The sequence below is a fragment of the Panthera onca genome, chromosome E1, assembly GCF_046562875.1.
Source record: "Panthera onca isolate mPanOnc1 chromosome E1, mPanOnc1 haplotype 2, whole genome shotgun sequence".
Taxonomy (NCBI): domain Eukaryota; kingdom Metazoa; phylum Chordata; class Mammalia; order Carnivora; family Felidae; genus Panthera; species Panthera onca.
In genome coordinates, this window is record NC_138352.1 from 37,384,408 (window position 1) to 37,402,077 (window position 17,670).

Genomic DNA, 17,670 nt, shown 5'->3' on the forward strand with positions numbered 1-17,670 from the left:
TTGACCTCAGGGCCGCATGCTTCCTTTTGTCCTTCTGGGGCTTCTTTCCACAAAGGAGTTAGGCCTCTCTTCTGTCCCTCTGAAGGCTGTTTTCAAAATCACACCCTAGGCAGACAGTTTTATTTACAAGGAAATCTTGGCAGGATCTTGACTTGTTAGTAGAGTAGGGATGGGGGAGGGTGGTAAGAAACAAAAATAGTTGAAATGATCACACTTTCTGAAACCGAGATGAAAATTGGTGTCTGTAGCAAACTCACCTAATTAGAACAGAGTTAATTTCCTCCTCTGTGTTTAAGGGGAGCAGTCCCTGTCGGGTGAGATGGTCACAGGTTAGATCCTGGGACTGGGGTTATGTGTCTGCTTTATGATGATGAGAGCATTAATTGCAACTTTCGGTGTTGGAAAAGAGCCTCCCTCACTGAGAGGGAGCAGAGAGGAGCAGACACCTGTGAGTGGGTGGGTGTTGGGTGTTAGGAAGAGGACTGGGAGGGGACCACTGACCAGACACGAGCCCCTGTGCCGCTTGGGAGAGTGGCACCTGTCCCAGCAGACCACCGGACGAGTTTGCAGGCAGAGCCTCTGTTTCTGGGAGACGGTCTCCTGGGAGGTCCTGCAGGGAAACAACACCTCCCCCCCTTTTTTTCTTCTTTAAAAGATCTCCTATTCCTCCCATCTAACTTCATCACTATTTGCTTTAGCTTCTTTACCTCCCATCTCCCAGTTGGGGCATTTCTCTGGGCTTGCCTCTGTCAACCTGGTCAAATGAAGCCAGGGCTCTGTCAACATAGCTCTCCTGCAGGAAGAGAAAGACTTAGGATTGGGGATCCTGGCAGCCCCTGTCTGACTTCTCCCATCCCTAAATTACTGGACCTATCTGAGACCGAAAGGAGGGGAAGAGAGATGGAAGGGTGTTGAGGATCCCGTCCTCCCAGCATCCCGCCCCCAGTTCACTCCCAGTTAACCCCGACGTTGCCAACTTAGTGGAAACCTCGCCCCTGCCTCCTTCACGCATCTGCAGCCTCCAAGTGATCGTCAACCCGGTGGGTCTCGGGAAGTGGGCACTGCACCCCACCCCGGCCCCGAGACAAACCCGGGCCCCTGCTGGAGGCTGGTGGTAATGGGGCCACGGACGGCACGGCGCTGCCCCCCCCCCCCGCCCCCCTCGCCCGCACATCCCCCCCTCCGCCCCGGGCGGTGCAGCCACTTCCCCGCCAGCCCCGCCGCAGCTCTGCCCCCTCTCCTCCCGGGGCCGCGCCGCTCTGACCGATTTGGCTCTGGTGGTGGCGCCCGGGGGGGTGGGGGCGGGGGACGGCGGTCCCCGGGAGCAGCCCCGCCCCCGCCCGCGCGCCGCCCCCGAGGAGTCCGCGGGGAGGAGGAGACTCCGGCGCAGAGCTGGGGCCGCGGGAAGCGAGAAGGGAGCGCGGGGAGCCGCGGGGCCGGGGCCGGCCCAAGGGCGCCCTCGCCTCTGAGCCGGGCGTGGGGGCCTGGGCGGAGGCCGGCGGGGCCGCGAGCGCGGAGAAGTTTGGCGGCGAGGGGCCGGGCGTCCCGGGGTGGCGAGGCGGCGACGCGGGGGCCGGGGCCATGGGGGCGGGAGCGGGCGGCGGGGCTGGCGCGGAGGCGGCGCGGTGCGCACAGGGCCCCCGGAGCGGCGCGGCCCGCGCCGCGCAAAGTTAGCCCGGCGCGCCGGGACGAGCCCCACAGCCGCCCGCCGGCCCTGGACCCCGCGTCGGCATGGGAGAGCACCCCAGCCCGGGCCCCGCAGTGGCCGCCTGCGCCGAGGCGGAGCGCATCGAGGAGCTGGAACCCGAGGCCGAGGAGCGGCCGCCGGTGGCGCCGGAGGACGTGAGTGCCCCCTCCCCCGCCCGGGCAAACTTTCTGGGGGGCACTGTGGGGGAGCTGCCCCCGTCTCTCCCCCGCGGGGCAACTTGGAGGTTTCAAGGTGACGGCGGGAGCGCCCCGGATTGGCCGGGTCCCCGCGGGCGGGAGAGGGCGGAGGGACCGGTCTCCCCCAAACGCGCGCGCGCCACCCCCCTGCTCGGGCTCCCGCCGTTTCGCTGCGGGACACAGCCCCGCCGCTGCGCTGGGGACCCGTCTGCCGCCGGAGCCCCCTCCCCGCGGCTGGTGCAGTGCCCGGGACACGGCGTTTTCCCGCAGAGGCGGCCGCGTCACAGCAGTGACTCCCCCTCCCCTCCCACTCGCGACCTGCGGGCTCCCTGAGCCCGGGGAAGGAGCGGGCGCCGCAGAGTCCCCGGAACCCGGCAGCGCCGACCGGTCTGGCGACCCCCTTCTTCGCTTCCGGATTAGCTCCCTCCCTGCACCTGCCCTGTCGCGACACTGATTGAAATTGAAGCCGGCCCCAGCCCCCGAACCTGGCCGGAGGAGGAAGAGGGGGAGTACTGGGAGCCCGGGAGTCCCAGACCGAGTCGGTGCCTGCGACGGTCCCCCGGGCGAGGATGGGGAGGGGCTGCCCCAGAGGGCTTCCCTGCCATCTGCCGCCGGAGTCTCCTTCCCTTCGGTTCGGGGAGCCAGCGGCGGAGCCCGCGCCGGGGAGTCCTGGGAACTGGAATTTCCTAAGCTACTCCCTCCCCAGGTTAACCTGCAGACTGAGGGGAAAAACTGGGCAGACGCTCTGCCCTGCCCTAGCCCTCTCTCAGAATGGGAAATGGAGGTGAAGCCAGGCCCCCCAACCTACTAAACCTAAGCCGGCAAGTCTGAATGAGTGTGCCCCAGGGGAGCTTAACATCCTCCCTTCCCTCTGGCTCCCGCAGTTAAACCTCTCACCAGCTTCTGGCCCCCAAGCCCCGAACTCACCAATTAGACTCAGCCTTGGAAGGGACCACTTAAATTTCAGTGCTTTCCAGAGACCCCTCCTCCCAAGCTGCAGGCAAAATGTTAGCGTTTGTGCAGGCTGAGTTTTCCTGAGTAGGGGTCTCTGGCCCCTAGCACGTTGGGACGGTTCTGGCGGGTCTGATGGGATTGCACCTGGGTCAGCTTTCCCAGGTGTGGGAATAGACACGGCTACAAGCTTTAGGTGTAAGTTATTAGAGGCCCTTGGGGAGAGTTGAATGCCTTTATTTAGTAATTGTTGAGACTCACCCTTGTTCTGTTTATCCCTTTCTGCGTGTCTCCAAGTGAGGGACACCCCCCACCCCCAACCTCCCCAACCTGAGTTCCCTCCCTTTGCTTAGTGCAGATTCACTTGGGGAGCTCTTCCCACATTTCCCCTGGTGTCTTGTGGTGGGTCCCTGAGTCTGGGCAGCAACTGGGAGGCAGTGTCCGAAATCTCAGGGGGGCTGGAGAGTCCTTGGTGATAAGTGTGTGTTTCTCTCTCTCTCTCTCTCTCTCCTCTTCCTCCTCTTGTGCATGGCCTCCCTCTCTACCAGCACTGGAAAGTCCTGTTTGATCAGGTACGTGAGCAGTTAAATCCCCCCCCCCCCACTTCCTTCCAGCCCTCCCCACAATCAGTCTCCCTGCCTGCGTGGGCTTCCCTAGCTCTGCACTCCTGAGATGCTGACGTGGGGTGGGGGCGTGGCTTAGTGCATCTATGAGACCGAACACTGCTCTCCACTGCTCTCCAGGTTTCAGGAGTAGGCGGTGGGCTCCCCTGAGAGATCCTTGCCTCCCTCCTTCTCCTAACTCCGCCTCACCAGAGCCAGGTTTAAACCACATAGAAATTGGACAATAGGTATCGAAAGCCAGGGACGTTCTCTATGTGCCAGGGGATTGCAGTTGGGGCTGAGGAGGTGGGGGAAGGGCTGAGGTTAACATCCCCTCTCCTTTCCTACCTCCACCTTCAGAGATCCATGTGGCTACCACTGAAGTCAAATCTCTACCCTCCTTGGAGGATGACTCACAGTATGAGCTCTTTTGAAAGCTGTCTCTAACTTTGCGGCACGGATGAGAGTTAGGGGAAATAGTATGTGATTGTTTGCAACACCTAGCATCTAGGTGTGGGGAGTGGATTTGGAAATGCCACCTTTGGAATCAATTGATGGACAGTTGACCTTCGGCAAGGAAACAGTTTCTTCTTTGCTTGGTACTCCTGTTGAAAGCTTTTGTGTATTTCCCTCTCCCGCTCCATTCCTCGATGCAGAGGATAGGCAAGAGATGTCCCAGTGCAGGGGGAGTAGTGAACGCTGCGGTCCCGCGGTAAGCATGATTGTGCCACGAAGTCTGTGCAACTTTAAGAGCCCTGTCTGGTCCGGCCAGAGGGCACCTGTTGGATTGGAGAAGGAGATAGAGCTTTAAAAGTAGCTCGGACCAGACCTCGTCCTGTTACACGCAGGGGAAGCTTTTGAAAGCTTTTTAGCAGGGATCTGAGCAGTGCTTTGGGAAGGTCCTGTGTGATAGGATGGAGGCAAGGTGGGTTGCAGGCATGAGGGAAAGTAGTCAGGAGTCTGCCTCAGTGACGTAGTAGATGAGGTAAAAACGGAAAGGAAGAGGGATGTGACCGCGGGGAATTGGAAGGCTTACTGCTCCTGAGTCAATGAGTGAAGTACATAGATAAGTTTGAGATTCTGAACCTGGGAGGAAAAAGGGAAAGTCAGGGTGGGGGTCAGGTGTTGGCATAAATGACAGCTTTGGTTTCAGACCAGTTCGGTTTGGGGAGCCCACTAAATGCAGGTGCCCAAGTGGGACTGAGACTTGGAATTACAGCTGGAAAGTCATGGCAGGCCTGGGGGGGGGCTTGGGGGGTGTCATCCGCATTAGCACGAGGCCTGGCTGTGGTCTGGGGAGCATCCACTCGGCTCCTGTCCCAGTGGGGTGGCACATCTCTCCCTCTGCCCCCACATGCCACCCACTCTCCCTCCAGTTCCTAAGAGCACAGCCGCTGCTGGCCTGCCGCCCTGAGGCAGGAGGGGCCGCCTGCTGTCACCCATACCAAGACCAGCAAGCTGCCAGCCCTTCACACCTCCTGCCAGATTTAGAATCAGAACCTAGAACAAAGTGTTTCATTTTTTTCCCTCTGTGTCTCTTTCTCATTCGATTAGTTTTCTGTGTGTGTGTGTTTACATTTTAAAAGGAACTGTTTGGGTGAATGGAGGAAAACTTTTAGTAGGAAGACTTTGGAGCCGGGAGAGGGGAGGATGTGCAGAGAGCAGAGAGGATGTGTAGCAACTAATAGCGGGTGGTCTGTGAAATCCATTTTCTCCTGCTGGAGGGAGGTCCCTAGTGTCACGACGAACATGCCCCTACTTCTGGGAAGGCCCACCCAGAAACCTTTCCAGACAGACAAAATTAATCCTAGGAAGAAAACTCCCAGACATACTCAGGGCAAACCATTTTTTCTCACAGTAATTTCTTCCCCATCCCTCACATGACATTAGAAGCCCAATTCTGTTGCCTTCCTTCCTGTGGGTGCTTTGTGTTTAAGGAGAGCCGCTCCTGGGCAGGGCTTGACCTCTGGCAGATTTCCTCTGTGTTCCTTCCCCCTCCTTTGTGAAGCTGCCTGGGGCCATTCCCGCATGGGGCTAACTGGAGAGTAGGTAGGAAGCTTCACAGAAGGATGCGGAACTTCAGGATACTAGGTTCTTCAGAAAGCTGAAGGGTTTTCCCCCTGCCTCTTCCTGTGGGCCTGCTTAAAGGTGGGACTCCAGGGTTGGTGAACCTGGTGCACTTAGGAAAGAATGTTTGGCTGGGGGTTGAGGCAGCGCCCCAACCATCTCTTACAGAACTAGACAGCCCTGGAGCACCTGGATGGCTTGGTGGGTTGAGCATCCGACTCTTGATTTCAGCTCAGGTCATGATCCCAGAGCTGAGGGATCAAGCCCCACATTGGGCTCCATGCTGAGCATAGAGCCTGCGTAAGATTCTTCCTCTACCCCTCTCCTCCACTTGTGCACGCATGCTCTCTCTCTCTCTCTCTCAAGTTAAAAAAGAAAGGGAGGGAGGGAGAGGAAGGAAGGAAGGAAGGAAGGAAGGAAAGAAAGAGACAGCCCTGACCAGTTGAACTGTGGTGGGGGCGTGGGGCACATGACACCTGTCAGGGTCCCTCCAAGCTGATGTGTTCACCTTCCAGAGGTCGATGGGATGAGAGGCTGGCCCCAGTCAGTCCTCCTTTCCCTCCTGGGTCACGGAAACACCAGTGAGCACCCAGTTTCAAACTGGGACCTGCTGTCTGGTTCTTCAGCACACAGAGTAGCTTTGACCCAGCATGAAGCTAATTAAGCCCCAAGGACTGAAGCTGTGCCCTATGCCTGTTGGTCCTGTGTGGTCACCCCCCAACTAAATGGCCAGGATGCCTTTTGTGGGAGTTCCAAGTGAAGAAAACAGGTGACCCCTGTCCCTTGGAGGTTTCCCTGCCCCACCAGGTGTTCTGGGAATCTGGCCTGCTCAAGCAGGAGAGTAATGTGTTCTCCCTCTTCACCCCACCCCTGGTTTCTTCCCTGCGGGTCCTGGAAGTTCTAGCGGGCAGGACACCTAGACATCATCACTCCAACCCCTAGACACTCCATATACTTTCTTTCCTATGTGTACTTCTGCTGAGGGAATCGTCTTCTCATGTACTTGGGATCTTAATGGTTTCCCTAAATATTAGATTTTAAAGTTACCTAAATATGAATCCGTGGTTATAGTGTAATATGCTGTAAAGTGTCTTATTTTCCTATAGTTGGATCTGTTGAGCTTTTCCTTCATGATTCTTCCTATTGCTTTGGACCCGAGACAGTCTTCATCTGTGTTTATTTATTTTATTTTTTTATTTTTTAAAAGTTTATTTGTTTAGGGGCGCCTGGGTGGTTCAGTCTGTTAAGTAGCCAACTCTTGATTTTGGCTCAGGTCATGATCTCACGGTTTGTGGGTTCGGTCCCCGGGTTGGGTTCTGCACTGACAGGGCAGAGCCTGCCTTGGATTCTCTCTTCCTCTCTCTCTCTCTCTCTCTCTCTGCCCCTCCCCTGCTCATTTTCTCTCTCTCTCTCTCAAAATAAAACAATAAACATTTTTTATTTTATGTTTTTTTTTTTTTTCAACGTTTTTTTTTTTTTTTTTTTTTTTTTATTTTTTTTATTTTTGGGACAGAGAGAGACAGAGCATGAACGGGGGAGGGGCAGAGAGAGAGGGAGACACAGAATCGGAAACAGGCTCCAGGCTCCGAGCCATCAGCCCAGAGCCTGACGCGGGGCTCAAACTCACGGACCGTGAGATCGTGACCTGGCTGAAGTCGGACGCTTAACCGACTGCGCCACCCAGGCGCCCCTATGTTTTTTTTTTAATGTTTATTTATTTTTGAGACAAAGAGCGCCAGTGGGGGAAGAGCAGAGAGAGAAGGAGACACAGAATCGGAAGCAGGCTCCAGGCTCCAAGCTATCAACACAGAGCCCAATGCAGGGCTTGAACTCATGAACCACGAGATTGTGACCTGAGGTGAAGTCAGATGCTTAAACGACTGAGCCACCCAGGTGCCTGAATAAACATTTTTTTAAAAGTTCATTTACGTATTTAGTTAAGTAACCTCTACACCCAACGTGGGGTTCGAACTCACAACCTTGAGACCAAGAGTCACTCGCTTTTCTGACTAGGCCAGCCAGGCACCCCATTCTTCATTCCTTCTTTTTTAGATTTTATGAATATGCACTTGTATTTCCTACTACTTTTTCTATACTAAAAAAATCATCAAACCCTTGACTCTATCCAGACCTTTTTCATATCCAGTTATGCCAGCATCACTTTTTTTTTAATTTTTATTTTTTAATGTTTATTCTTGAGGGAGAAAGAGACAGAGTATGAGTGGGGGAGGGGCAGAGAGAGAGAGGGAGACACAGAAACTGAAGCAGGCTCCACGCTCCAAGCTGTCAGCACAGAGCCCGACGCAGGGCTCAAACCCACAAGCTGTGGGATCATGACCTGAGCCAAAGTCGGACGCTTAACTGACTGAGCCACATAGGCACCCCTTGCCAGCATCACTTATTAAGAAACACTTCCTTTAGGTGTTGTTTGGAAAATTTGATCACTTGGTAAATTTTTATTTGTGGTTGGATTTATTCTTTTTTTTTTTTTTAATGTTTATTTTTGAGAGAGAGAGCACGCGCGCACGTGGGGGAGGGGCAGAGAGAGAGGGAGACACAGAATCTGAAGCAGGCTCCAGACTCTGAGCTGTCAGCCCAGAGCCCGATGCAGGGCTTGAACCCAAGAATCTCAAGATCATGACCTGAGCCAAAGTCAGACACTTAACTGACTGAGCCACCCAAGCGCCCCAGGTTTATTCTTTATTTCTCATCTATTCCCCTGCTATTTGTAATTGTGCAGGTAATGTACCCTTCAGTTTTTGCTTTACATTATTACATAGGTTCCCTCCAGGCTCCCTTTTTTCAGGTTACGCTTGGAAAGTCTCACTCTCAGTCCCTTCCTGAACCCCGGGGAAGTGCCCTCAGGGGTCCAAGGTCAAATAGTGAGTCAGTGGCAGATAGAGGACCCATGAAGGGCTTCCAGGCTGGGAAAACCATTTTTGTATTCATCCTTAAAATGCCTTCAAGATTTACAAATGTTTAATGAGCAAAAGTGTTTGGGGGCAGAGTTCTGCTAAGTCAACAAAGCACAATTACTTTTGAGCACAGATGAGCAAGAAGAAAAGGAAAGATTGAAAGTAATTTGATTGTGCTTGTGTGTGTTCTCCCCCTTCCACTGACAGCGTGCATTTCTCAGAACCCCCAAAAGAGCCCCAACTGCTAATCTCCCAGAAGGAAAGCAGACAAGTTTTGACTGTCCCACCACTGAAATTATAAACATGCTACAACCAGCTTGAAGAGCAACTTAGGCAGCCTCTTGGGTCCAGAACCCTGGATTTGGAGTCACAGAGACCTGGCTTCAAGCCTTACTGACTTTGTGATTGGGGGCAAGTGACATTAGTGCTCTCAGCCCCTATTTCCTCATTTGTAAAACAAGGACAGCAATCTTTTAAAAAAATTTTTAATGTTTATTTTTTGAGAGAGAGAGAGAGAGGGAGAGCATGCACAGGGGAGGGGCCGAGAGAGACACACACACACACACATAGAACCTGAAGCAGGCTCCAGGTTCTGAGCTGTCAGCACAGAACCGGATGCGGGGCTCCAACTCATGAACTGCGAGATCATGACCTGAACTCAAGTTGGACGCTTAACCGACTGAGCCATCCGGGCGCCTCAAACAAGGACAGTAATCTTGAACTCCAGTGGCAACTGTGGAAATTAAATGGAAATGGAGACTCTTCATAATGTCTGATACCCAGTGGACATTTGACAACTGTCTCTTGACTGGGACTCAGACTTTACTAGAAGAAGCCTAGGGCTGCTTCTGAGATCCAGGCCCCCACCAGGAAGGCAGTGGCCTCCCTAAACCAGCTCCTTCCCATTCTGGGCTCCTCGAAAGAGAGCCACTTCTGAGTCCAGAGGACTTTTTTGCTTGCTCTCCCCAAGTATCTCCCCTGCTCAGCCCCCTTTTCTCCAGCTTGGGGTCTTCCCTTGGCCTGACCCTAAAGCCTACCTCATTTGCAATTCTCCCACACGCTGGCTTAAGTTCTGGGAGTTGAAAAGAGGTTCACACGGGGCTACTGAATGGATTAGTGAAGGGCCATGGAGAAAACACCTGCCCCAGAGACAAGGCATTGATGGCGGCCCCCGGAACACATGATTAGCCAGCAGAAAGAGGTTCCCAGAGAAGGACAAAGCCGTAGATTTGACTGGAGCCCTTGCTTAGGCTCTGTACCTCTACTCCATTATCAGGTGGCCTCCAGAGCCCTTGAGGCTATGGAAGTCCCTCCACCACAAAGCCAGCTTTCCTACCCTGCTCCTGTCCCAGTGACCCTGGCAGTCATGCTGAATTAACCCTTGTATCCCTGACCACTCACAGAAGTACATGTGGTAGCAGTTGAGCAGTGGGGCCAAGGGATCTGAGACTGTGTGCTGCCTGCCACATAATAGGCAGCCGTCCTGTCAGTGCTGGGACTAGAGCCCAGCTCTGCTCCCCTCTGACCTGTGTTCCCACCACCAGGCCATGCAGACTTCCATTTGCTCACTTGGCGTCCTGAGTGACTAGGACAATGAAGAGGACACACATCTGGCTCAAGTCCCAGTTCTCCTGCCAGCTGCGTGGCAATGGGCAAGCCAGGCAACCTCTCCAAACCTCGGTTTTCTCATCTGTAAGCTGCCTAGAATAATATCCTTCCCTCAGGGTTGTGGTGAGGCTCCCGAGAGTGTGTGTGTGTAGCACTTGGGGCAGTAGGGGCAGTATGCAGGGAGCACCTGAGAAACCTGGCAGTTGTATCGTCTTACTGGGACTTAAGGAAATGGACACTGTTTTCATTTCGAAAGAACATGTGACGTGTAAGGGTCACAAGTGTTGAATCAGCATTCAGATCCCCAGGATTCCGGTGGGGTTCATCCTATCCTATCAAGCTGGCTTCAGGGCAGGAGCTGGATATCCACATTCCTCCTGAACTTTCCACAGGAAAAGAAGAGAAGCTTTGGGACAAAGGCTGGCTGGGGTGGGGATGACGCCCAAGTGTCCCCTCTGGTCACTGCCTGGCTGCCTGCGTGGCTGAGGGTGAACGGTCCCGCCTGTCAGGTGACCAGAGCCCAGAGCCAGCCTCCTCGACCTGGCAGTCCACTGTGAGAATAGGGCACTCTTCTGTCTGTGTGTATCTTGAGTTGTGAGCGCCCCGGGGGGAGCCACCATCTCTGCCCCCCCAGCTTTCCTGACGCACGTTGCAGGTTTGAGTCAGTAAATATTTCTTCAAGAGAACAGATATTGAGTGCCTACTGCATGCACATATCTCCTCATCTCATTTTGATCTCTCAGCCACCCTGTGAGGTGAGTGGTGCTAGACCTTCTTTACAGAGGAGGAAACTGAGGCCTGAGGGGGCGGGGCCTGCCCAGAGACGCAAGGCCAAGGAGGATCCTCTGCAGAAGGGGTTGTATGTGTTTCTCCACAAGGTGGCTTCTGAAACAGGGTGGAGGGCCCAGGAGGCAGAGGAGTTTGGTGACCCTTTATCCTACCTCCCCACCCCCACTCCCTCCTCTGGGTCTCTCAGCCTTCTCTTTTCTGGGGAATGAGGGACCAGAGGGACTCTTTGGTGGCTTCTAGGAGCAGCAGGAGGAAGTGGGTTTAGGCTGAAGGGAAGGGAGGGATGGGGCAGATGTAAGCCCCTGCCCATACCCAATCCTACTGCACTGACCCCCCCCTCACCCCGCCTGTGACCTGTGACGGCCCCCCCTCCCTGCCAGGATGCCCGCCTTTGTGGCTGATGCTGTGACTCAGCTTCAGTCCCCAGGCGGCTGTGATGGCTGTGCCTGGATGAGTCAGCATGGGCATTATGTCTGCTCCTGGGGACCCAAGAGACCTGCCTCTGAGTCACAGCCCCCAGCTGTCTCCCCTGCCCCCCGAGTCTCCAAGGCCTTCTTTGGGGGGTTCTGAAAAAGAAGCAGAGTCTTCCAAGGGGCTTTCAGGGTGGAAAGAGACAAAGCCTGGAGGAAAGAGGGGCCCCACCCCTCATTGCCCTCCTAACCCCAGCGTCCTGCATCCCAGGGAAAGTCTGGGAGCGCTTCCCCTCCAGTCCAGGTGTTGAGCGCATTGGATGGAAACTGGAAACATGCCCATTATCCAGCGACTCGGCCTGGACTCAGGCCAGGATGCCCGCTTCTCTGCTGAGGGAAGGGTGTTCTAGCTCCCTAACCAACCTCACAGCCCCGTTCAGCTGTTTGACTTGTGGGGAGGAGGGTTGCTCAGGGGCCCTCCTGAGTGACCCCCCCGGGGGGGGGGGTCTGGGCAAGCTGTTTATCTCTGTGTCCCTCAGTTCCTATGTCTGTTAAATGGGACTAATCACACTCACTCCAGGGTTGACATGAGAAGAAAAGTAATAAAAGATTTGTGAAAATCAGTATTTCAGAGAGAAGAGAAGTCAGGGGAACAGTGTGAGGTAGTTTTCTCTACGGGGAGAATTAGCATCCTCGTTTGCAAGGAGGGAGAACTGGAAGAGAAACCTGCTACTCCCATAACCCCACCTCCTGACCTCAGCAGCTGCAGGCCTGGACCTAATTTATGGGGCAGTAAATATCCATAATGGGCCCGAGTTCCCTGGTGAGCTCTGGCTGTTGGGTGGGGACAGCTCTGCTGAGCGTAAGCCCCTAGGTAGGCTGGTTAATTGTGCAAGGACCCAGCAGATGAGCCTTGGTAACTGCCCCCCAAGTGAGGAGGGGCAGCTGTTCATATTTTCCCCTGCCCACCCCGCACGCATGCCATGTGGTCATTTCCCAGGGCTCCTTCTGTCTTGAAGGACAGCAAGGGCACGCAGTGGGGCCAGGGATGGGAGCCTTCTGGGTCCCGACCTTCCAGACTGCAAGGCACTCCGGGTGCTGCCTTTGGTGTCCTCGGAAGTGCCCACACCCTTCACTGGCATCCTGGGGCTCTCTAGATCAAGGAGAGGGAGGGGGTCGTCCTAGGAGCAGGAAGGAAATTTGAGTGCTGGGAACAGGGACCAGACGTGTAATTGTCCTGGAAATGCAGTTTGTACAATTCACACATACATAATAGATAGAAAATAAGTGTGTGTGCGCCTTTCTTCTTCTCGGATTCTTCGCTGCTGCTGGGTAAACTCTGAAACCTTGGCCTGGCTCCCCAGCCAGCACGAGGGGTTGGGGGGGGGTGGGGAGGGAGGAGTGGCGCCGCTGTCCTGGGTGCTGAGCAGACAGATCCTGGCTCCCGCAGGGCTGTTCTCTGAGAGCTCAACCCAGCCGTCCCTTAGGCCAGTCCTTGATTCTTCAGCCTCTCCCTGGTGACACCCCCCTCACCCCTTGGGCTGTGGCCTGGGTCCCGCAGATTTCTAACCGCTGGGGGCCTCCAGACAAAGTGTCAGTTGACTTGAGGGCCTTTGCCACTCAAGTGATGGAGGTGACAGGCTGGTTCGGAACCATGGACAGAGGGTCAGGTTCCACAAAAGGAAGAAATTACTACTCTGTAGTGGAGTCATGCGTTTTTCCCAAAGGGTGTCCCATGGAGTGTTGGTGTGAAAAATATGATGCTCAAAGGTCCAGTAAGTTTGGGAAACGCTGGGCTGAGCAAAATCAGGTCTCTTCGCTGTGAGCCCTTAGTATGGTTTTATGCATCAGGCCCTTCCAAAAGCGTTTCCCAAACTTACGGGACCTTATTTTAGGCACCATCTTGGGCCTGATGTTCACAAAACCCTGAGCCAGAGGCTATATTTCGCATGCAGGACGGCACAGAGAGACAAGGAAGGGCAAGGCTGGAGCAGGTTCCCATGGAGGAGCCCAGAACTGTTCTTGTCTTGGCCACTAAATCACTCTGTAACCTTGGGCTACTTTCTTTTGCTCTCCGCACCTGTGTTTCCCTGTCCAGGAAATGCGGTATGGTGCCTGGCATGTAGTCGATCCTTGGTAAATATTTGTTAAATGAACCAAGGAGAGGATTAGACTGGGCTCTCTCACGCTTTTTTTTAGCTACACTGTCCTAATGATGGGAGAGTGCAGGCTCTGGGCCCCTTCGCCCGGACGTGAATCCATCTGCACCAACGACGGGCTGTTCAAACTTGGCCAACTCAGCTCTCCACCTGCTTCGTTTTTCTCCCCTGTAAGATGGAGCTCATGATAGTATCTACCTGAGAGGGTTGTTGTGAGGGTTAAATGGGGGACTCTATATAATTTATCATCCAAATTGGGACCATTTTGAGGGGGAAAGGGGTGCTGGTAATAATCATGCTCAGACAATAGGTATAAGCCTATTGACTGTCTCAGCCGAACCAGGACATAGGGTGACCTGAGGTTTCAATGAGGTAGTGCCTGAAACCTAGCAGCCATTCTACATATGTAGCTTCTATCATGTTGTCGTTCAACCAAGTGCTGTGCAGAAGGCCAGGCCAGGAAACAACTCAGAGTGGGGTTGCCCTAAGTTTCTGCAGAGCAGTTTGAGAACCATAGAGATTCCTTTCAGCTCTGCTGGGCCATACGTTATGATCCCCTGGCCTGCTGCCCTTCTCCCCAATGTCCCCGGGTCTCCCTGACAGCAGAGACCTCACCCCCTCCCATGTGAGCTGCCTCATCCTGATCCCAAATTTCCCATCAGCCCTTTGACGGAGCAAAGATAGAAGACTGGCTGCCTCTGTGTGCTGTGTGGGTTGTGGATTTCTCTTTCCCCAAGCCTCATTTGCATATGGTTTGCTTATATGTGCAGCCATGGGGATGGACTTCCTTACATCACCCTGAGAAGGGAGAGTTCCTACCATGTGACTGGAAGAGAAACTGAGGCAGTGTGGTTAATGATCTGCCCAAGACAGCGCAGCAGGTGGGGCAGGGCTCCTTTTGAAGCTCCCCCTACTCCTTTGCCCCAAAGAGGGAAAGAGCCTTAGGTGGTACAGGATGTGATTCCCAGGCTTTTTCCCAGTCTAGGTCATAAGTGCACAGGAAGGGATCCAGGGCAGGAGACAGGGTACATGACAGAGCATGTGTGGGGCCCCAGGCTGGGGAAAACTGGCAACCTGGGGGATTAAGGGGCCAGAGGGCTGGGTGCTGCTGGGATTAAATGTCCCTGAGGAGCCTCTGGCAGCTCTTTTCATGGCGGAGGCAGGTGGGCGGGGAGCCTGTGGGAGGGTCAGCTCTCAGTCTGTGCCTTTCTCCTCCCCCTGCTGCCAGCATCCTCCACTCAGGCTGAATGTGGACTTGGCCTGCCCCCTCCCTCCGCAGTGCTGGGGGCCCTATTCAGGAGGCAGCTGCGAGGATGCTCCTGACTCCTGGCTGCCTGCTGGGCCCCTGCCTGCAGCCCTTTCACAGCCACTGCCCCCCACGGCCCCCACACCAGCCCTCCCGCCCCCCCATCACCGGGAACCCACCCAGCCAGACCTCATCCAGAAGGCGACCCACTGCTAACAGTGGATGAGTCCAAGGCACAGGGCACATGGCAGGGGGGAGCTTTGGGGTCCTCAGTACATTATTAACAAGGAAAATTGCATTTGTAGGGTTTATTTTCCCCAAAGCTCCAGACCAGGGATCTTATCCCCCATACCTGGCCTTGAGGGAGGCCCAAGGGCAGGAAGTGAACCCAGGAGGGGCAGCCAAGCCCCCTGACACGGGTGCCCCCTGCTTCGCTCTGAATGAGGCAAGTAGAAGTGGGCACCAAGTCCGTGAAGCCCTCGGCCCTGGAAGGTGGTTGCCCCCACGTTTGCTTTAACCTACTACAACCTGAAGGGACATTAGGCATGCTTGATAGATGGGGCAATTATGGCTTGAGATGTTTACCCTAAATTATATAAACTAGTTAGTGGCTGAAACAAGAGTGGGATCCCTCGTTCCTTGTAGCCTCCTTTCAAAGCCCTCGGCTTTCTCCTGGGGCATCAGGACCTACCTCTGTCCACCTTCTGCTTGCGTCTGGTCTCTGTGACTGTTTCTCCCTTTGTCTTCCTCTCTCTGCACCACCCCCATACCCCATGCCCACTGTCTGCCTCTGCTGTCCTCTTCCCCAGGTGGTGGAGGTGGGGGGCAGAAGGCATCCTTTGTGGAGCCAGCCCCTTCCCTGTGTCTCTCTCCCTGCTAGGCACCCTTCTTCATCCCTGAGGCCTCGTTATTAGGGTAGTGATGACCCCCATTGTCTGGCTTGTCTGGCCCTGGCATGAAAGGTAGAGTTTTGGCAGAGAAGGAAGACTCGGCCTGTTTCCAGCTCATTCTCAGTAGTCTGGAGCCTGTAATGTGCTTGGGGCAGGACTGGCAGGGGGTGGGGGCTCCCAGAGCCACAGGGCAGCCCCTGTCACTAGGACAACAGCAGGGAGCCCTGGAGGGGGAGGGAGAGCTGGGGAGCAGGTGGTTCTTTGTCTGGAGCTGAAACAAGGGAAAGGGGCCCTTGCCTGATCCCAGCCCCTCCACCCCACTGCCCTCCCAAGCCCCTGGGAAGCAATTGGTGTCACTGCTCTTGAATGAGAGGGCTTGCTCCCCCCAGACCATGTCAGGAGAGACTCTATCCTATAAGCATATCAGTGCCCCCCCCCCCCCACCACCACAATGCTCATAGCGGGTGGCAGTGGGGAAGAGTGGATTTTCCCAGGACACAGGGCTGCTTCTCAGCTTCCACCCCTCACCCCTACCATCAGCCCACCTAGCACAAAGGGGCCTGTGTGAGGCCAGGCTGGCGAGTCAGATGTCCTGCATCAGCCCTTGGGGATGCAAGGGGTCCCAGGCATCAGAAGGAGACCCTCGCTGCCTGTCATTGCCACTTTCCTTCTCCAGGCCTCACTTTCCTAGCCGAGCAATAAGGAGGTCAGAACTGTTGCTATGTGAGGCTCTGTCGTGCTTTCAAAATCTTTGTTTAGGATGGGGCCGTGAGACCCCCAGAGCCCCCTCCTCCCCCTCCTCTCACCACAGCGATCCTTCACTTTTGCTCCAGGGCAGCCCCTGGAGGCTGAAGGTCAGTGGCTACCAGTGCTGCTAAACTGTTTGGGTGGAGAACACCGCCTGCCAGGCACATCGTCTAACCTCTCTGTGCATCCCCCTGTGCCTCTATTTCCTCCCCTGTCCTATGGGGATAGTATAGTAATAGGACCTCCTTCAGGAAGGTGTCATGGTGGGGGGGGGGGGGGTCAAAGAAATTATACACATAAAGTGCTTAGAGAGGTATTTGGCCCCATGAGACAGTCAGCAAATGTTAGGTGTTTTCATCCTTAAAGATCTTTGTGGCGCAGGGAGTGGCTGAGTTTCCTGAAATACTCAGTGGTGTGAACTAAATAGGTGTCATCCCTGGAACCTGGTATTTGGACTTCAGGGTGGGGACACAGGCAGATTTTTAAATAGACCTCTTTAGAGATGTCCTCCCTCGTTGAGTTCTGGGAAGAATTGAAATAGCCCATGACTTGTGAGTCTGGGCTGTTTCTCTTGGATTGTCTTAGAGGTACTGCACGCGGGAGCAGCCTTCCTAAAATAGTCTCCGTTGACCTTATCTAGAAAAGGGGGAGAGGTGCCTGGATGGCTCAGTTGGTTGAGCCTCCAACTGTTGATTTCGGCCCGGGTCATGATCCCAGAGTCGTGGGATCGAGCCCCACATCGGACTTTGTGCTGGCAGCACGGAGCCTGCTTAAGATTCTCTCTCCCTCTCTCTGCTCCTCCCCTGCTCACGCCCTTTCTCTCTCTCTCTCTCTCTCAAAATAAATAAATTTAAAAATGAAAAAAAAAGGGGTAAATGTGGGTTTGGTCACCTGGACTCCCCTGTCGCGCACACACGGACGCCCACTGTTTGCTTTCTAAAATCTAAGCAGCTCACCACAGCATGTGTAGGCACAGCGAATTCGTGTGGGGAAGCACTCTGTGAACAGGACAGCTCTCAGCAGTGGCGACAGACAGTTGGCATCATTCTCTAGCAGGGCATGTGCTGTGCGGGGGACCCCTGCGCGGCTCTGTGAGCAAAGAGGGGCTGTGGAAGAGGCACGGAAAGGCTATGGGCTTTTCTGGGAGAGACGAAGAAGACCAATAATACCTTCCCTGGAAGATCAGTACCTGTCTGTCCATCCCAACACCCACTATTTATACACCCAAGAAATGTTTGCTGAGTGCCGATCATGCCCGACTCCTGCTAAACGCTGGGGTACGCGGTGCGGCCGGTGCCAGTTACCCAGCAGCCCGGTGAAGAGGCTCAGGGAGGAGAGTGGAGGGCCGGGTGGGCTGGTGGCCCGAGGTCTGTCCGATGTGCAGGGAGCCAGCCAGAGCAGG

The 17,670-nt window shown here is 54.9% G+C and overlaps 1 protein-coding gene across 4 annotated transcripts in view; it reads left to right on the forward strand.

The window, feature by feature from the left end:
• The first annotated feature begins 1,221 nt into the window (after positions 1–1,221).
• RHBDL3 (rhomboid like 3) overlaps positions 1,222–17,670 on the forward strand; it is a 50,643-nt gene continuing 34,194 nt past the window's right edge. For 2 of the 4 annotated variants that reach the window (XM_060646706.3, XM_060646707.3), the window contains exons 1-2: positions 1,222–1,842; positions 3,384–3,407. In XM_060646706.3, the coding sequence (XP_060502689.1) occupies positions 1,732–1,842; positions 3,384–3,407 (135 nt within the window). In that variant the 5' untranslated portion in view covers positions 1,222–1,731. Of the gene's footprint in view, positions 1,843–3,383; positions 3,408–13,423; positions 13,556–17,670 lie in introns of those variants that run through there. The other 2 variants (XM_060646709.3, XM_060646708.3) reach the window with 2 other exon arrangements.